At 38.3% G+C, this 20,863-nt stretch overlaps 3 protein-coding genes across 6 annotated transcripts; 2 read left to right on the top strand and 1 right to left on the bottom strand.

The window, feature by feature from the left end:
* Window positions 1-4,566: 4,566 nt before the first annotated feature.
* LOC105018838 lies at window positions 4,567-6,876 on the bottom strand. 2 transcript variants are annotated; one of them, XM_034289112.1, is made up of 7 exons: window positions 6,561-6,876; window positions 6,082-6,408; window positions 5,687-5,758; window positions 5,363-5,521; window positions 5,186-5,260; window positions 5,038-5,100; window positions 4,567-4,945 (listed from the first exon to the last, which is right to left on the bottom strand). In XM_034289112.1, the coding sequence occupies exons 1-7, from the start codon at window positions 6,586-6,588 to the stop codon at window positions 4,932-4,934; spliced, it is 738 nt and encodes a 245-aa protein (XP_034145003.1). In that variant the 5' UTR covers window positions 6,589-6,876; the 3' UTR covers window positions 4,567-4,931. The 2 variants fall into 2 exon arrangements, with proteins under 2 accessions (XP_034145003.1, XP_012994687.1); XM_013139233.3 differs by lacking the exon at window positions 6,561-6,876 and having other exon boundaries at window positions 6,082-6,455.
* A 6,588-nt stretch (window positions 6,877-13,464) lies between these two features.
* On the top strand, window positions 13,465-15,355 carry LOC105018839 (allograft inflammatory factor 1). 3 transcript variants are annotated; one of them, XM_020040638.2, is made up of 7 exons: window positions 13,465-13,587; window positions 13,704-13,784; window positions 14,338-14,399; window positions 14,514-14,580; window positions 14,691-14,732; window positions 14,853-15,018; window positions 15,160-15,355. In XM_020040638.2, the coding sequence occupies exons 2-7, from the start codon at window positions 13,766-13,768 to the stop codon at window positions 15,245-15,247; spliced, it is 444 nt and encodes a 147-aa protein (XP_019896197.1). In that variant the 5' UTR covers window positions 13,465-13,587; window positions 13,704-13,765; the 3' UTR covers window positions 15,248-15,355.
* Window positions 15,356-16,485: 1,130 nt separating this feature from the next.
* LOC105018840 (casein kinase II subunit beta) lies at window positions 16,486-19,625 on the top strand. Its single transcript, XM_010884586.4, has 7 exons — window positions 16,486-16,599; window positions 17,155-17,229; window positions 17,461-17,563; window positions 18,109-18,224; window positions 18,322-18,397; window positions 18,720-18,909; window positions 19,440-19,625. Exons 2-7 carry the CDS (start codon window positions 17,158-17,160, stop codon window positions 19,528-19,530), a joined length of 648 nt encoding a protein of 215 aa, XP_010882888.1. The 5' UTR covers window positions 16,486-16,599; window positions 17,155-17,157; the 3' UTR covers window positions 19,531-19,625.
* Window positions 19,626-20,863: the final 1,238 nt, after the last annotated feature.

The following is a 20,863-nucleotide window of genomic DNA, read 5'->3' as shown; positions in this document are numbered from 1 at the left end:
AGGGCCTGGTGAGTGTAAATACATACATGCATGTTCGTACCAATCCACACTTCTCTTTTTGATTTGCAGGAAGGTAAATGGTAGAGTTGGTTGGGTGTCTAGCTTGACAGTTACATACAATGTTTGTCTCATCTTTTCTTGCATGTTTGCGGTAATTGTTGAATTTTTTAAAGATTTTTTTAAACTGAAACAATGTTTTTTTAGTTTGAAGTCTGTTTCAGCTGTTTTAGGCTTTATGAATGCAAATGTTTTTGGTAAGAAGCAGGTCTGCAGATGGATGCTGAAGGAAAAAGCCAGAGATGGTTTTAGAATTGACCGGTAGGTGACAAGGCAGAAATGAGAGGTGATGTTTAGCGAAAGACCAGTCTGCGGGGCTGCATCTGGATGCTATTGGCAGTTGCCATGTGGTGTTTCCGTCAGTCTGTCAACCCTCTGAATAATCCAAAAATATCTAAGAAGGCCTAAAAAAGAGGGATTACAAAAGAACATGAAAATATACCAAGGCGTGATTGCTGCTAATTACCGAAGTTAGAAAAGCAGTACTTCAGAAGAGATGCATTTTCTTTCAGATAATTTCAGGGGTAGAGGGCAAGAGGAAGATGTGTCTTTAACTTAAACTGAGTCTCTTCATGGTTTTACAGAAAATATTCGGACTCCAATCACCTGGTAGTTATTAACAATTGACCCTAACTTTTTTTAAACTTTTTTACTAAACCTGTATCCTGGGTGAATATTTTATATAAAATCTGTACTAAAATGTTATGAGTAGCATTGTACCATGATTTAACTCTATTTGAAAGACTGCAGGTCTCCAGCAATCTTTGCTTCAGTTGGAGACAGTGTGTCTTTACCATGCCGTACATACATCCACACCTGCTACTCGGTCACCTGGGAGATTTATATAGATGGATTTCCAAACCCACTGGTGCGCTCGGACAAGATAGATGGTCCAAACTTAAACAGGTCGAATGAGTCTAGGACATGACTGCTCTCTACAAATTCAACCTCTGGATTTAGACGTTGGGAGACTTTACACTTGTCGATATGAAACTACCAGTTCAAGTGTTTCTCTTAATATTCTAAAAAGTATGTTACCATTTATTATCACCTGAAAACACTAGTTGCATATGTGTTCATCATACAATTTCTGACTGGGTGTTGACATAACCTTTGTTTTTGTTTTGTTTTCTTTGTCAGTTACTCTGTCACAGGGGAACATTATTCGCCAAGAGATGGATATTGAGCTCCATTGTTACCTGAAGATATTCTCAGGCATTGTCCAACAATGCAACCACAGCATCTGAACTGGTTGAATGAGGCTAACAAAGAGATAGAGGGAAACAGATTTCAAATCAAACATACATCTGCTTGCTTCTCTAAACTGAGCATTCTAGAACTCAAGCAGACATACCATCTCAGGAAATGGAGGTGCCAAGTAACTGAAGGAGGGGTTGTGAAGTCATCTATCAGCTATACCACAGAAATTCAAGGTATTTTTGTAATATTAGCACAGCCCTATTAGAATATTAGAGCACATAAAAAAATTTGCAACAAAATTCTGGGGTTGAATGGCTGTCAAGCAGTGGAGAATCTAGCAAAAGTACAAATCTAAAGTAGTTTTGAGAAGAAGAAAACAATTCAGAGGTTTCCATGACGAAGAGATTGTCTTTTTCCAACTGGGATCATATTTATATTAAAATGTACTCTTTAGATATTCCACTTGTGCTGTTGTTGATCTGTGCTGTTGGTGGGGGTGTGTATTGGAAGAGGCAACGCAGGAGAGATGCCACTGGTATGTATGTGAGTCCCAAAAACTGGATTGTGTGGTTGTGCTACAGACCTCTATTGTACAATTTGGGTAATTTGGGCTTGAGTCAGAACATTTTGTGTTGACAACAAGCGTGCCGCACAAGCCCTGAAAAGTGAAGCCAAAACGTCTCGATCGCCCCCTGGTGAGTGGTCCCAGTATAGGTCATAAACCCCGCCCTCCCCATGTTATTCAATGGGACGCGAGATCAACTAAACAATTAAATTACCCTTCAAATATATTTTTTCCGAAGCTGGTTTCTGTCATTTACTGTAGTTTGTATCACGCTAATGTAAATTCAAGAGTTTGTTTTTAAAATAAGTTTGTTTTTAGTTAGTTATTTAATGCTCTAAAAACGGTGGTGTGACGTCGTGATTCACAGCTGTGATTGACAGCTATCTGAGCCGAGGAGCCACTGAATCTTCGGAGGACTGAGGAGATTGGAACTTTACATTTAATCTCTAAATTTCTATAATTGATATAATTTCACACGGACATAATGGGTTGTTCTGCAGTACATTGTGCTAACCGATCTGGCATTTCCAATCGATCTTTGAATTTTTTTCGGTAAGTTACATTTATAAGCTATTTAATTAGTAAATAAATGTAATGGGCTAGCTAACGTTAGCTAAAAGACAACAAGCCTCGTTAATAGCCATGTTAATAGCTAGCAGGTGATCGTTAGCTAGAAGTTACCAATTATTTTTGTATTAGGCCTATTCTAAATTAAGGTTAAACATGATGTAAGTTAGGCTATAACATATCGTCTAGGTTTAACAAGCAAAGGTTGTACTGTACTTGGACTTGCGATTGATTACGGTATGCGCATTCTGCGAGGGAGAGTGAGGGCGGGGCACAGGGGTGGCGCCGTTGATTTCGCGGCTTTACGGCTTTACTTCCTTCTCGCTACTGCGCATAACTACTGCGCAGAACTGGTCCCAAGATCGCTATCTGCGCAGACGCAAGTACAAGATGTCCGCGCCGTATCAGGACACTGGTGGCTTCATTTTTCACCAATGGAAAAGAGCGAAAGGGCGTCGTCCATTATATATACAGTCTATGGTTGACAATCACTGATCCCAAAGGCGTTAGGGACAGTTCTCACAAAAAGCTGAATGTTTTGACCCAAAAACTGTTATGCTTTTTTCTCTTTTCTTTGTTTGGCTTTTATTTTCTGACTGAAGAACCCCTTCTGTTTACATGAGTCATTGTTTATTTGTTCTGTTCTGTGACTTCTATTAAAACATACTTTTAAAAAAAGATTTAAGAAAAGTTTCCTGCCTATCTCTTGGAAGTAAGAGCAGACAGTTCATTACAGGAAATGGAGGTGTCGAGGGAAATCTAAACTATTCCACACTGTACAAACCGAATGTCTGAAACACTTTGACTGTGTAATGAAACCATGAGATCTATTTTCTGATAGGTATTTAAATTTAGAAATAGGTTAATAGTAAGTGATAAGCAGTGGTGTAAAAAGTACAAAGTAAAAGTACTCAACTGGGTTCGGCTGTGTTCACCACTTTTGGGAAGTATCTAATTAAGATCTAAATAACCAGGTAAAGGGAGTTCAAAACTAACTAGTGATCAATTAAATAAAAAAGGAAGAGTGTAAATTATCAATTAAGGACACTGATGAGTTTTGAACTCTGTTTACATGGTCATTTAACCCATCTTTAGGAACTTCCCAAAACTGGTGAACACAGCCAAGTGATAAGACACACAGAAAGTGTTTTACAATGGTAAAACTGCAATCTAAATACTGCTGTTCCTTAGAGTAGAAATGGAAATGTAGCTATATAGAAATATGGTGTTTGGAAGGTGTTAAAATGTAAAATCAATGTAAGAGTTGTGTTACACAAACATTTATTTAACTATTTTTATGACAAGGGATTAAATACGAACTCAGTCGGATGCCATAACTGTCCTCCCAAAACAACAAAACTTTACTGACTGTGAGTTAAACCGTTTCATGAAAGCCAGTTTAGCTCCCCTCTTCCCTCCAAAAAAACCTAATAAAATATGACAGAACTCCACAAGACATTGAATGAATACGATAATAACTGTTGTTCTGGGGGTTGTTTTTCAGGGAGGGGGTGTATCCATTATAATATATGGAGGCCTGGGGAAACTAAATCCTGCTCTACTATTTTGATTCAGAGGTATACCCACAATGGCACCAATTCATTAGGTCATGGATTATTTGTAATAACAGTCACACCAAAGATTGGAAGGCATTGCCAGAAAGGCAAAACTCTCAGCTTTCACCAGACACCATGTTTACCCAGATGGGGCCTACCGTTCTCATATCCGATTGAAATTAAGTAACAGAGGTACTCCAGATATGGGGAACTTACATTCAAGGTTAAAAACATAATGAAGTGCTCTGATCAGCTGTTATGTTTCTTCCATCTAAATATAATTTTAGCTCAATAGGTCAAGTACAATGTACTTCAGGGGGCAGCGGTTACTGGAAAAGTTAGTGATAGGGAGATATTACCGCTTTGTACATCTTAATGAGTTTTACACAGTCTTTTGCAAAACTGCCAGTTACAGTAAGTAGTTTGTCATATTTTTTTTTAATTAGTTACCTTATCCCCATTGTTTTTATTGATTCTCTTTTTGCATAGACCTATTTTTAAAGTCCTCAGCCAACACCTGCAAAAGGATGATCCTCTACAAGCTATGAACTGAACTGAATTTCTATTGCTACATATTGATCAGAACAAACTGACCATTGCATAGTAATAATTACTTCCACATTTTATTTTTAATGACCCAGGCACAAGTTCTTAACAGAAATACAAACAGTATATTTAAACATTATTGGGACAGTGTGATGAGCCACAAAACTGTTTAACAACTGTGGATTTCCCATCCCTCACTGAAGGTGAGAAAGACGATGTCTGAAATACATGAGACAGACATGATGCTAAACCGAACTGGGAGGTGGTTATTCACATGGGTTTATCCTAGTGTGAGCAATAGCAATACAAGTGGAACCAAATGAAGCAATAAAATCTTACTGTCTGAACAGATTTCAGCCATATATGAAGACTAAGAAGAAAAGTAATGATTGGTTCGGAGATGAAAGCAGACCAGGACGGTTCATAGATGATTACTGCATTCACTGGCTTTTAACTGCAAGAAAAAAGGTGCATTACCAAGTGTTTTAAAACGTAATCGAGCACAATAAATGTTGTTCAAATTAAGATTTAAGAAAATGTACTCACAAGAATAAAAGTTTTCATTTTGGTTATACAGTGAAAACGCATACAGCGCATTTGTGGTCATTGCTGTGAAAGGAAAAGAGGCAATTGAAATGGGCCGGGACTACTTGAGTGTGAGAAGAAAGACATTTGAAATAATCAAAGGGTTTACCTAAGTTATCCACATCTTCGTACACATGCCTCAGTGAATCCCCTGAAGCTGACATGGAGAGAGATGCTGTCGGATCTACAAAACACATAATATAATAACGCTGTGCTTTAGCATGAGTATGAAAACATGTAGTGTTACTTCACCACGTCAGTAGAAACACTACCATGGAGATCCTACCTGAGTGTCGGCAGCGTCTCAGGCCAATGGCCACTCCCAGTAAAACGGCCATTATGACCATTACAGACACGGTCGTAGCAATGGTAGCAGCCGCGGCGTAGCTCAACCTAGCTACGGGATCTCTCCCTGGACTCTGAATGTTCCTGGCCTCTGTGACTGCTGAGTAGAGGTAGACAGTCATTTGATTAAACCGAGTCCTGAGACTGTTGTCTTTAGACCTCTAAAATGTTCTAAAATACACTCAGTAGAAGAAACCCAAAAAGGACTAATAGTTTAATGATGACAGCAAAAAAGCTACAGTAACGACAAGAACATTAGACATACCAGGAGTCTCTTCAGTCATATAGGGTGGTTCAGTTGTGGTAGACATCCAAACCACAGGATTGTATTCCTGTTCTGTTTTAATGACAAAACATGATAACTGTGTATTCCACTGTTCGTGCAATAGTTGCGAATTACAGCTCCGGAAAAAATGAAGAGACAACTGCACCTTTTTCTTTTCAAAAAAAGTCGAAAAGGAATAATTTGAGTGAGGAACAGAAGGGTTAAATTTAAGAGACCAATGAAAATGTTAAGCTTCTGTTCCTCACTCAAAACATTCCTTTTCAACTTTTTTTGAAAAGAAAAGGGTGCAGTGATCTCTTAATTTTTTAAGAGACCCCTGCATATACAATGTACCAATTGTACCACTAATATACAATGTACCATCAAATACTCACTCGTCACCACCAGCTTGACATCAAAGCAGCGTTGGTTTTGTCCCATTGTCAGATTACATCTGTACCATTGACTGTCAGTGTACTCCGCATTCAAGAGATCCAAGGATGTTTTTCCTGAAGTAGGAAGTCCTGAAAACCTTGCCCTTTTTGCTAGAGATGTTGTGCTGGAGTTATCAGGAGGGTATTGCAGTATTACTGTTTCCAAGTTATCTTTTACGACGCCCCAGGACGCCTTTGATATACGAAGCGTTTCTGATTCCAAGTTTGAACATGGAAGGGTAGCATTTTGGTTGTGTGCTACCTCAACATGATCTAGGATTTCACAGTCTTTGAAGGAGAGGAGAGGTTTGGTTATGATGTTAACTATTATTACTTAATTTACATAGAAACATGAAGGAATCAATAATTTTTCCTTTTTTCACTTTTTAGAGTATAAACAAAAAAATACAAAATATGATTAATTGAATAATACATTTTACCTTTGACCTTCAGAGTAATGTTTTTCATCCAAAGACAGTTGTCTCCCTCGCTGACCTTGCATATGTACGTCCCTTCGTCAGACCTGTTTACTCCCTTAAGATACAAAGACACGTTTCCAGACCTGACACCGTCTGCTCCCCGCTTCCAGACTACACGTTTCAACTCGACAGGCCAGACCCTCGTGTCCTCAGGTTTGGATGAATGTTTGGTCCATGTCACTGTGATCCCTGATTCTCCGAGGTCTGGTATGAAACAGGGGAGGTCAGCTACCTTGTGCTGTGTTGCTGGGATGACTTGTGGCGACTCTTCACAAGTCTTAGCTCATAGAACATCAGAGGGGGAGAGATGTGCATTAAAGAAAGGGGACAGTTTGCACAGACGGTCAAATACAGATTTGCCTCAGGGAATTTCACTCAACCCCTCCATATTTTAGAGATACAGGCAACTGCCACAATGATAAATTAGATTCACCTGTCTTGTTCAGGCACAGAACCTTTTTTTTTGCTTGTTAGGTGAATTCAATGTAACAAACCGTCATGCTATTTGATCCAATAACTGCTAAGCTTATTATAAACTTCTTAAATATGTACACTTGTGCACAACAAAAAACAAATCAACATGACACATTTTTAAGAATTATAATGTCAGCAAGAAGAACTACTTACCAGCACATTCTGTTCTGATTACCAACAGAAGTATTGATAATCCATGTGACTGAAATACTGCCATTGCTCCTGTGTGCAGTTACTTCCTGAAGTGACCTATCCTAGACCACAATCTCTGTTCTCTATGACCTAGTTTCTGTATGATACATAAATTCACTTTTTACCAAGAACCATTTATTGACTTCCCTCTAATGCAATCTGTAATAACACCCAGAGGGATTTAGTTTTTTGGAGATTTGGTCTGTCAAACTAACTGGCACAGACAAAATGTTGTGAGGTTCATTTCTATTCTAGATTTTAATCAAAACAATGAAGCTATTAATCTGTTATTGACCTCATAATTTGAGTAATTCACTATATAGCCCACTAACTTCAATGGAGTCCCATTCATCATAGACTTGTAAGGCGGGGTTGGGCTGGGTTAATGTTCTGTGCAACAATGTAAACTTGAGACCAAAGACCATTGCTGTTGGGAGCGAAAAACACGTTTGCCTCTAATGCTCAAACAACTGGAAAGACTTTTAGTAACATGATTTCACACTCAATCTCCCATAATCCCACTCTCTCGCCTCCCTCCACTGTAGCACCTGTATGTCCTTGTAGTCTCATCAGGAAGAATCAGGAAAAGGCCTCAGGGTAAGCAACACTGCATTAATATCTATTTATTTATTTTTTTACAGCCTGGTGAATTGTGTGTAATTGTAGAGTTAAGAAGACGCAACAACCCTGTTAGTGGATTGCATGCAACTTTTCAGATACAATCACAGGAAAACAGGTTAGAAAATCAACTGCTCTTGAAGAAAATATATGAAAAATAAGGGCCCAATGTAGCTCAGTTGGTAGAGCTTGGTGATGGCAATGGGTTATGGGTGTCCCATCAGTAGTATGACAATATAAGCTCTGGGTGAAAGTGTCTGCCAGATAACTTCAGTTTAATGTTGTGAGGCTACAAAAGTATTTAATCAACCTTCAAATATGTCTATGATTGACGTAAACATTTTAACCTGAGGAGAGAGTATTTTTTTGCACTCCCATTCCCCTGGAAGGTGAACTGCAAGTGTTTTCAGCTACCACACTGAATTTCCTTCCCCATTTTGTAGGCTACAATATGCGTCTCTACTAACACACTAAAGCCTGGGCTATTAATGCATTGATGACACAGTGCCCTGGAGACAATGGATAACAAGTGTTGTTTTTTCTAAATGGTGAAAGGTAAACAAAGAGAAACGCAGTCAAATAAATGTTTTGAATCTTAACTTTAACCTCATAGTAAATGGTTGATTGGAATCCAACCTTTTTGAGTACAGATCCAAAAGAAGAGAATAATGTTTCACTGACCCAGTATCCACAGATTATGCTGTATACACCTTGATCAATATGAATATCCCAATCACAAAAGTGATCATTAATAATTAAACACATTTTCATTAGTTACATATAATGTGCTCATTTTGAGGGCAGCAATTTGTTTATCAACCAGGCTGCTTTTCTGTTGGAAAAGACATGTGACACGTGGTATGAATGGCACTCGAGATATGGGCCAGAAATTTATGTCCTCAAGAAAGAACAAAAATGTATTTGTGGCAGGACAATAAAAATATGTTGCATTGAAGATTATATGCACAACAGTGCCAACTGTTTTGAAGTTCTGATAGCAAGTTACATGCTGTAAATCAGCCAATGCTGTATAAACCCTGGATGGTTGATGCTGTGTATTAACCATGCATGGAGAGGATATGAACGCCCTGTTCTGGTAGCTACAATACAGTGCCCCCATTTCAGTTGTCTATATTACTCAGAAATCATTAATAGCAATTCACTAGTATTTTTTATCAGACAATAGGTTTATATACTAAGAGCATTGCAAACAGCGTAGGAATTATACGACGGCCACAAGGGCCGTCGTTGCCCTTCGCTGTGGCGGTGATGCCCCGAAAATCATTGTACACCCTACGGACACAGTACTGTCAAAATATCGCGGTCAGCAGTCGGTTTGTTTGTAAGTTTGTTTGTAGTTCGCAACTGAGAACAACCACAAGAACTGACTATATGCAGTTAAGCAAGCTAACTAGTTGTCGATCAATAAATAGCTGACTTAGTGCTTAAGTGAATCAAAACTCTCCGTTATGGAAGGTGCGTTCATGAGGAACTGGGAGGTGGGAAAGTTTCGACATCGAGTGGGAGAATACACATGAACGCTTTTTGTAAGCTCCGACAAGTAAAGTTAGGTTTGAGATCACTGGACATGACAGAGCTTGAGTTGAACATTTCAAAAACGAAAATGAATTTCTTCACGCATAAATAAGTCACTACATTTGTTTAATTAGGTCGTACTCATAAGCGTAGGTGTGATGTTAAAGGATAATGTTTTGTGTAACTGGGATAATGTTAACCTTCTGGCTATCTAGCCTTAATGTTATCAAGCCTGTTAATACTCTACTGTTGCCTGCTTGTTGTCGTCATGTGAATGCTCTCAACTAAAACTTCAGAAATGAAACACAATGCAGACATCCCAACTGCCACGGAAGATCCGGAAGTCTCCTGTATTTTAATTGCGTCTCCCTAACGCCCACAACATAACAGAACAGATGGGCTGATGTCATAGCGCCCCTATAAATCAGAAAAGAGCAATTTGACAGCCATCTTAACTGGGACCTATTCTAAACAATCTACAATACAAACACATGGTAGACGTGGCATTTCAGTTCTTGTAAGTTAAATGTCCTTAATAATATATAAATAGCTACTGTCATGCATAGCATAATGCATAAAATGACTGTAATTTTCAGAATATTAACAAACAAATCCATTTGAAACATTTTGGCAGAAATAAATCAGACATGCTCATCTGTGTGGTGGTGCAGCAGCATAAGTGTTTTTTGGACATAAGATCCACTTTATTTCTGGTGGTATGCTACAAAGAATTGCTGGTTTGCATTGAAACATAGGAAAACATTGCATTTCTGACACTTCCATCTCGACACACCCTTTGGACAGAGGTTGCTTGTCACAGTGAAGTGGCATATGTCCGCAGTCATTATAATGCACATCTGGTTGTGGTTGTGAGGGTTTTGGGGTGTAGCGTTTCTTCTGAGATGACATCTGTGGTGGAGAGGAGGATGATGGTCGGCCAACTTTGGATGCTGCCTTGTTGACTTGCCCAAACTGTGGGTGACTGCCAGGTGGAACCTTTTGAGAGGCATTGGTTTCTCGTGCAGTGGCCCACAGTCCCTCGTGTAGACCCGCCAGGAATTTGAGACCCACAGGTCAAGGATGTATCCGAACAGGGGAAAGTACCATCGCCTTGACTTGGCTGGGGTCTTGTACATGTGTACCAGCATACCAGAAAGATCAATGCCTCCCATATGCTGATTGTAGGCAGGAAGTGTCCCCAGTGACTTCAGCTTGCATGGGCTGGTAATCAGGATCCTCTATTTTGTCATCGTCATTGCTCAGATCAGCATCAGTGTCTTGAGGATTTTCTGGTAAGGGCCAGAAAAGTGGGGGCCTTGCACCATAAAATGTTTTAGGGTCCATCTATTATTTGTAAACAGAAAGGAAAAATCACAGTTAGAAACCATGTACTATTATAATGCTAGTAATATGTTTGTATCCCAACATATGTCTTTCAGTAACTGACAAAAAATGTAATCGTTAGATCGCATATATATTATGGAATAACATTAAATGTATTGTGTTAGCAACAATTAATTTCATAACAAATAGTACATTTTTATTACATTATCTTAGCTTCACTACCTTTACCATTAAGTGACAAACGAACCGTATGGTAGAGCATGTTTATAGAAAATTATTCAACCCTTATTAGAATGTATTTTTTCTATTAAGTTACATCATTCTGTTAAGTAACACCTCTGTGTTATGTGAAAAAAATATGCTTACCTTTTAAAATTCCATCAAACAGAGTCATGTAAGTAGGCAAACTGAAGTGGCATACTATTGAAAAACACAGCGACATCTAGTGGATTTTCTTTGCATAACATAAGTTCAACACAGTTTTTAATAAGATATCATGACTCAAACTGTACTCAAATGGTTGAGCAGAACATTAAAGGGTTAATTTAAGAGTACAACATGTCTATGTTCTAATGTAGGTAAATACAGGATAATACTTTAAATATAGTGCAAATGTATATTTCTTTATTTCCAAAGATAACAATTTACAATGATATTAAATTATAATAAATGTCTGTATTTTTATATACATATAAATATTATAATTTCATTTAATTGTAGAAATCACTATTTTAGTAACTGTACGATAAACGGAGCAAGCTAGCTCACTGAATTTGGTATGCTAACAAAAGTATAGTAATCGGAGGACAGAAATAGTATCAAGCTACTTTTTTGTGGACAGATGCTACTCAACGTCGCCATCTGCTGATTATATACAGTAATTACGTTTGTTTTGTTGACGAAAACGCGTTATTTCACATACGTTGTGTGCAACATTATTTCATACTTTACTATAGCAAGCTAGCTGATACCGTTTTCTGATACTGTAACTGTGTGTAGCTAAACACCTACGGTTAGGCTGGATTAACTTTCTTGTTCATTGATTAAAGACATGGTATGTTAAGTATGTTATCATACATTTCTACACTATTACTGATGCGTGAACAATGTTTCCCACCTCCTTTTTATCGTTCATCCTTTTTCTGGACCAAATAACTGCTGCACAAAATACTACACTGACTATTAGTGTTAAGTGGCTTGTAAAAACAGTGAATAATGTATGTTTTTATGTCATGCATGCTTTTTGCCGGAACACGTAAGCGGAGCCAGCCTAGAAGAACGAATGTCTGTGACTGACTGAGCGTGCGAGCGAGGGAGCGAGTTAATCACTCCACCATGTTAAATAGCGTAGTGGTTAGAGACGTGGACTATGAAAAACGACTGGTCCCGCGTCCGACTTCCGTCACGGTCTAAACACATTATGCCTACGGATGTGTTCCGGACAAACAAAGCTTTGCTAGCTACAACCTTCAGAAGCTACGTAAAAGTAAGCCTAAAATAAAACGGTTCTGGTGGATATTAGGATTTGTTCAGGATAGACAAACATTTTGCTGGCTACACGATTCTCTTGTCTTTTCACCGGACACAATGCTTAATGGTATCTAACGACAATACTGGCTAATAAGCTTTTAAAACAGCCAGTGGCAAAAGTCATACAGTTCATCAATCAATCAATCAAATGTATTTATAAAGCCCTTTTTACAACAGCAGTTGTCATAAAGTGCTTTACTGAGACACCCGGCCTAAAACCCCAAGGAGAAAACAACAGTAGTGTTGAATTTCAGTGGCTAGGAAAACCCCCCTAAGAAGGTTGAATTTTAGGAAGAAACCTAGAGAGGACCCAGGCTCAGAGGGGTGACCAGTCCTCTTCTGGCTGTGCCGGGTGAGATATTAAGAGTCCAATTGGAATAATAAATACATTTCTCTGGGCTAAATCCAGAGTCTATTTGATTTTAGACTAGGTCAGAAGTATGACCAGGTGGACAAGGACAGCAATGGGCCCCCCAAACCAGGTAATCCGCAGGTGTGGACCAGGACCTCATCTCCTCCTAAATTTTAAAACTGGAGGAGACTGAGAAAAGTTAGTGGTGTCCGGTGACACTGTGGCCCTACCCGGGGGAGGCCCCCCCCGGACAGGGCCCAACAGGCAGGAAATCAATCCACCCACATTGCCAGGCATCAACCAAAGGGTCACCCACCAGTTCATAAATGCTATTTGTGGTGTAGGTGAACTTAACAAGAAACATTACTCAGTTTAACACAATGGTTTATGGTGTCTAACAAAATATTCAAACTTGGCTTGATGTTAATGCGTGACAACATTTTATAATGCAAGAGGCTATACCGACACGTGGCAAATGTGTAGCTTTGTGGTGTAGTGGTTAAAGACAAAGCCTTTCATGTGGGCGACCTGCGTTCTCGGGGGAGCAACAACGATTTACACTGTTTATTGCGGGCCGGCTGAACTAGGCTTGCCTGGTTTCATGTCAGCAATTCAAGTTGTTTATTTGTAAGCTCCAAATCCTCCTAGCTATTTCACTCAATGGCCTTTGTGCCCTAAACATTTTTGTGGCACCAAAGGCCAAATGGCCTTGCCCCTAAAATGACGAAATTCCCAGCCTGATTGCAACATAACCTCATTATAACTTCATTCCCTCCTTTATTTTTTGTAATTTGCTTGAACTGAAAATGAATATAGTAAGCACCTCAGATGATAAATTCATTATAGATTTTCCTGAAAGTAGATCAAAGCTCATGAAGAGTTGTAGACAAAGGCGATGTCTATCTTTCGTCCCCTTTGTATAGCCTCTATAATCTCTGTCTGGTAAGTGCTAGTAGATGAGACGGGAACTTCACAAATAACCACACTAACAATAACTTCCCACACTTCCTCTTCTATTAGCATGTTCAGACACGTTTAAAACTTTCATTTTTCAACAGCACACTTGGGTCCACTGGTCTATTTGACTGTTCTTTTAACAAACAAATAACAGCAGATTGACATGGAAAAACATTTGCAAGGTAAATCTCATTTGTGTCTGTCTGGCTTTCTGTCCGTCTGGATTTCTGTCTGTCTATATCTCCAAATCTTGCTTGGTCATGAAAGTATAATTGTGTAGTTTACTTAAAGGGGGACTGTGTACAATCACCTGTCTTTTACACGACTGAATTTAAACAATAACACTTGCTAGGTCTCATCCTAGTCCTCCCTTTTTGAACTAGGGTGCTGTAGTACTAGCTAGTCCAGGGTGGTTTAGGGAGTGAAGGATAGTACTGTGAGTGTCTAAAATTAGAAGTCATTCGGGACTCAAGGATAGACGAGCAAGACAGTTTAAATGGAGAATATATTGGGGAAAAGGGGAAAATCTAACTAATTTTATAGAAAATGTATGTTTGAAACATTTACTCAAAATATTAACTGTATATGTCTGGTTGTCATTTTTGATTGTATTTATGTTAGTACTGTAGTACAGTCACTAGCATAAATATGTGTGGCCCTATAATTAAAAGTTATCTTTAGTTAGATCAGAATGTGTGGAATTTGTAGAGCCAAAAAATATGTAATATTTCTCAGGTGGCAAAGCTTTTGGATATCTCAAGTCTCAACAGGAGGAGAAACTGAACTCCATCAATGAGGTATGTTTTATATCTGTATAAAAAGGTTGTTAGGGCGTATTATGCTCATAAGCAGCTTATTATCTCTGCAAACCTTCAAATCTTTAAGTCTGGCTTTGATACTGTATTCTGAAGATTTTCCTCTCAGATCCCAAATATGCAGATGAGGAGGACTTCAGCTCAAAACTAGAGAAGTTCAAAAGTATGTTTATTTTTAGCATTTCACTTTCACTTTGTTTCAGTTAACTTGCATGCATTTATGTGTGTAATTCATTTTGAACTAAATACATATTGTTCTGTTTGGTTTTACAGACAAATACATGGAATTTGATCATAATGATCAAGGAGACATAGGTAAATTGGGAGAAAAAAACAAACTGATTAGGAACAATATTAATGAATGTTACCATTCTCTCTTGCTCTTTTTCACTTTCTGGTTCTCTCATGGTTTCTTTGTATTTCTCTCTGTCATAGATATTATGGGGCTGAAACGTATGTTAGAGAAGCTGGGGGTGGCGAAGACTCACTTGGAGCTGAAAAAGATGATATCAGAGGTTGTTGGCAATACCACACAAGAAACGTTCTGCTACACAGACTTCCTCAACATGATGCTGGGGAAGAGGAATGCCATACTCAGACTGTAAGTTAGAAAACATAATTATATGAAGGCAATATTACACCATATATTTTTTTCTTTACAACCCCCCTGTTCTACATATGTCTTGTTAATACTGGATTTGTGTTACAACTTGTTTTATGTGGCATTTTTCATCCGTCCCAGGATCTTAATGTTTGAGGAGAAGGGGAAAGACCAGGAACCCAAAGAGACTGGACCACCGCGGCGCAAGACTTTCTCAGATCTGCCGTGAAGGCAGTTGCATTTTATATATATCCAACTTGTTTATGTAATAATGAAATGTCAAATGTTGAGATTTGTTGCAGGCATCCTTGTAAGGAATAAAAATAGGTTTGATGGATTCCTGATGTGTGTAACATGATAGGAAGTTGATGTACCACCAAGGCTAAGCTTTTTCAACACAAACCTAACAATTAATTACAGCAGTACACCCAAGATAGATTTTATTTGAAATGCAAGTGTGTTGATGGTAACAATAATATGGGAATCTTTTATCTGGGGAATATATTTAAATTGTAATGTAATGCTTCAATACGCCTACTCATTAAGCAAAAGGACAAACAACAACTGGCATTTCCCTTTTAAAGAGCTTTAGACCAGTGACACCATTCAACCTAGCATGTTGCTCAAAGAGGAACAACAGTCACATGAAAACTACATCTGTACAGTCGCACTTTGCAAATGGTTGGCTTAGACAAGCAAAAAGAGTGACAACCGATTTTACGGTGTAGCCACTCCCAAAACAACATTCTGCACAACTTATTGTAATTGGTGGTGACAGGGCAAAGTCAGTTTTGACCAAGTGAGATCACTTTAGGAATAGTAGCTGTTTCTTCATGAATGCAAGCACTTAATCAAAAACACCAGAACAATGGAAAACGTCAATGGGCATAACTTAATATTCAGGAACGCCCATATTAAGTAATGCCCAAATATACACTCTGAATAAGAGTAAAATATCGATCTGCATTACCATAGACACCTGGTGTCCATATATTGTAATTACATGTTACTACATATTATTACAAACATTGCTTGACAAGATTGTGAAAAAGCTTTTAATTTTGTAAGGTAAGCAATTCGCTGGAAGTTCTTCATTAAAGGCAATTTTCTTTCCTTTGCTAATGCAGCCATGAGGCCCCCCTTCTTTCCGCCATTATGGTCGATTTCGGGCCACGTGTAAAAAAATGTGAATTTCCCCTTTAACAAGACTAAGACTATCAGCACTTTTAATTAAATGACTGATAAAAAAAATATATACTCGATTTGTTACTATTATTAGTCTATAATTATTGATATTATTATTCATGGTGAATTACCGTAAATTCACATGAATCCAGTTCACTAAGATCAGGGTGAGATCTGACGCGTTATGTATTTTTAACTACTTAATGATGATGGAACGCATATTCCGCCATCGCATTGGACCAGCAAACTGTCAATCAACGCAAAAAAGATCGGTGAAGCGGAAGACACCACCGGAAGTAGGATTCTTGTTTACTGCAGTTAGCTAAGGTGCCAGTTAGCATTATAGCTACTGGTATATTATCTAACTAAGAAGCTAGCCAGCGTACACAGAGGGGGGTAAGAAAAAAAATATATGTGGAATAAATGGCTAAACATGTGGACTAAATTAATTGGGTCTAGAGCTTGTGGGAAATGTACCTTACTTACAAAAGTACTTAGTACTAAGCCGCCGTTAACGTAGCTAGCTAAAAAAATTTAGCTTGCTATACAGGGTTCGCTATAGTAGCGTTATCTTTGTAGCTAGCTAACGTTTCTTCGGCAGCATTTAATCAATGAAGAAGCTACGGTATTCTAGCTAGCTAACACACAGGGTTTAATGATGAGTTGATTAGATTATCAAGCTGGCTAGTCTAGAAAGTACACGTATAGTGCCGTACTGTATACAGTCAGTAGTAACCCAGTTTCCGTGTCGAGGTTTGAAGATACTGTACGTAACGTTCATAGCTAACTAGTACGTATATGTATAACTCGTTCATACTGTACAGTACAGTAGTAGCTTGCTAATTTGACATTAAACCATCTACAGTAGTAGTAGTGCATGCAAGATACGTTTGAAATACATGCATCTTGTATTTACATACATTTGCGTAATCTCCTCAAATTTGTTATCAGAGGATGAGTAGCTCGGAGGAGGTGTCCTGGATCTCCTGGTTCTGTGGCTTGAGGGGGAATGAGTTCTTTTGTGAAGTGAGTACTGAGTAGATATCGATGTATGTCAAAATATCATACAATGATGACAAAGGAATACATTCGCACAATGGTTGTTTTGTATAGACAACTTCGATTTGTTTTAGCTAATTTGTTGTTTGTTATACAGAATATATTAGCGAAGGCATCTTCTAACAAAACAGCCAAATCACATGTGGTGGTTGGCAAATAAACTCGCTACTACTAACACTTCATCCATTCCACTATCAGGTTGATGAGGACTACATTCAGGACAAGTTTAACCTGACAGGGCTCAATGAACAAGTACCTCACTACCGCCAGGCCCTCGACATGATCCTGGACCTGGAGCCGGGTAAGGGTTCGACTATACAATGAGACATCCTACGAGCTAATAAAATAATTATTTTTATATAAATTTTTTAAACTGTAGTAAACTACGCAAAGCTCTGTTTAGTGTCTATTCTGAATTAATGTTGAAGTATGTGAGCAAAAATAATTGGGTGTCAGTGATTTTTTTGAAAATCTATTCTGTTAATGAGTTACTAACCAAGTCCTGGTAACAGAAGGATTTAAAATAATGACTAAATGTTTCCCCCATCTGTACAAAACAGAAATGCATAATTATGGATGTAATGTCATTTATAGATTTAGCTATCCTGAATAGATAAACGTTTGCATATTTTGGTGTTATTGTACACATTTGGCGTATTTAGTTGACCAGAAATTAAATGCTTTCAGAAATAAAGATTTTAGCTATCAAATGACACTAAATTTGACGTGCTGATATGAGCAATACGGTCCTCAAGGGCCGTATTGCAATACCCAAAGGTGTGTGGCTGTGTGCCCACCGTATATATGTACTAATGTAAAAGCCTCACAGCCATGTCTCTCTGTCAGATGAGGAGCTGGAGGACAACCCCAACCAGAGTGACCTGATAGAGCAGGCAGCTGAGATGCTGTATGGCCTAATCCATGCCCGCTACATCCTCACCAACAGGGGCATTGCTCAGATGGTGATAAATCCTCTACATCCTGTCCTCTTCTCTGGCTGAAGAGTTTGTCTTACTGTCACTTAGTCAAGTCTGTTCTTACAATGGTTTTGATTTGCAGCTGGAGAAGTACCAACAGGGGGATTTTGGTTATTGCCCAAGAGTGTATTGTGAAAATCAACCCATGCTTCCTATTGGTGAGTCTGTTTTAAAGGCACAATGTGTTATATGGGAGTTTCCAATGATTTGGATGGCATTTCCCCTCTACAAATACCACTCTAAAATGGTTGAAGTTATGATAATGATCATTGTAAAAATAAAAAGTCTCAAGATTCAGCCTGTTTAGATGGGACTGTACATTTGACCAACGATTGTTTAGCAGGATGAGTGTAGGCTTAGCCAGTTAGGTAGTATTTACCAAGTCTAAGGAAAGTGACGATATTTGATGAATATTCTGAAATTCCCGCTGACAAGAGATTGACTTACGTAACTTTGGTGGACTCAACATGTCTCCCGTAGGTCTGTCGGACATCCCAGGTGAAGCGATGGTGAAGTTGTACTGCCCAAAGTGTATGGATGTGTACACCCCTAAATCATCTCGGCACCACCACACGGATGGAGCATATTTCGGGACAGGCTTCCCTCACATGCTCTTCATGGTACACCCGGAGTACCGGCCAAAACGCCCTGCCAACCAGTTTGTGCCCAGGTATGCCTGGTTTATCGGTATCATCTTTTTCAGGGTTTCCCAACCCTCTGATGTTTCATAAATTGTGGTTTTAAAATGGTACATTTGAAAGTGTAATCAGAATTTAGTGTTTTTTCGGAAAAGTAACTAGACTTCTTCACTTTCTCCAGATGTTATTGTTTTAAACTTAATTTGTATTGTATTAAATATGTATTTTTATATTTGTTCCACACAATACCCTATAAGACAAAGTGAAAACACGTTTTTGGAAAGTTTTTCTAATTTATTGAAAATGTATTGAAAAATCTGTTACGTAATTGTTCAGATCCTTTGCCATGTCTCAACAAATTGAGCTCAAATGCATCCTGTGTCCTTTGATCATCCTTGAGATGTATTCTTAACTTGAGTGGAGGCCCATCTGTGGCAATTTCAATTGATTGGACATGATTTAAAGAGGGATTCAGAGAATATATACTTTCTAATTCAGGAGAATTAACCATTTAAAAAATGTCAACCTCCTACTACAGTATTCCAATGTTTTTTTGTCTTAGGCTATATGGCTTCAAGATCCACCCCATGGCCTATCAGCTCCAACTCCAGGCTGCCTCCAGCTTCAAGAGTCCTGTCAAGACTATTCGCTAGAACTTACAACTGGACAGGAAAGACACATTGTTGATTTTTACTTTGTTGGAATTCAACAAATGTATCATTCAGATCAATAAAGGCTTCTAGAAAAACACAATGACAATTAAACATACATGTAGATAGATTCATAAACCCAAACGTGAACTTTCAGACACTAGTACTTCCTGTCTCCTTCTAAGGGATCATTGTTTGTTTGACAGGATTCAGTTTTCTGATTGGCTATCCCCGTACTCATCATAATCCAGCTGGATAAAATCCTCAACTCTCCAGCACCACTCCATTACCCATGGTGGACGTGTGCCCTGGCCTGCCACGGTAGAAATTCACTGGTTAAAAAGGGTGTTAAAAGGCAGGAACTTCAGGTTGGACCCTGCGCAATACTTCAGATACATTTGTTAGGTGTAAGATGTTATTTTCAGTGAAGGGTTTGGTTCTGCTTAGGTACCGGTTTTGTCTGTGCAGTGAGGAACACTTCACAGGTGTTGATGACCATGCCAACACATTCAAAGGTTAGTTGTGAACATGTCCATTATTCAGCAAAGAGGCACTAAATTAGGTGCATGGTTTCTTTTGCATTGTTCTGTTACAATATTGAGTGGCTTTGAACGTGTGCAAGTGGACGTCCATATCAGTTTGTTGATATGGTCAGAAATTCAATTTCATCTCCACTAGGCTGAACCTGCAGCTACACCATGTTTACATTATGGTAATACATTTAACATTTAGATTATACTTTTTTTTTTTTCAGTCTAGAATTCCAGTTGTAATTATATTGATTTTCTCACTTCTGTATGAAAATACGAATTTAAAATAAAATTGTATTTTACAATTCTGTCACCTTTTTTGTATTTTAACTCAAATCATAATTCTCAGAGATCTTCCACACACCTCTAGATAATTCATTCTGATTTTATTTTTTTCTTAGAAAGACAGGCATCAAGTCACAGAAAAGCTAAAATATGTTCCAAAATCTAAAAACTAACACAGATTCTAGTTTCAGTCCTCTGAATGGGATCTTTGTTCTCAAGTTATTTAAAATAATTCTAAAAGCATTTTCAGAGGGGTAGGTAAGTTTGCTACCAACTGTCTCTACAGGGAATCTCATACACGTGTCTTTATTTGATCTACAAAAGGACAGGGATACAACAAGTGATTGGAATCTACTGCAGACAAATGGTATGAAAACTTTACATAGTTGATTATGAATGCAATTGCAAAGTAAGTGACATTTCAGTGTCAAAGCCTGCAAACAGGCTTGAGTTTTGAAAACAAAGTACAAAGAATCACAAAAGTTCCTACTTAATAATAAATTATGGTAAAACGTACAAAG

The sequence above is a fragment of the Esox lucius genome, chromosome 20 (assembly GCF_011004845.1).
Source record: "Esox lucius isolate fEsoLuc1 chromosome 20, fEsoLuc1.pri, whole genome shotgun sequence".
Lineage (NCBI taxonomy): Eukaryota > Metazoa > Chordata > Actinopteri > Esociformes > Esocidae > Esox > Esox lucius.
The sequence above is the reverse complement of the archived record's forward strand: the minus strand, read 5'-3'. Positions and strand labels throughout refer to the sequence as shown.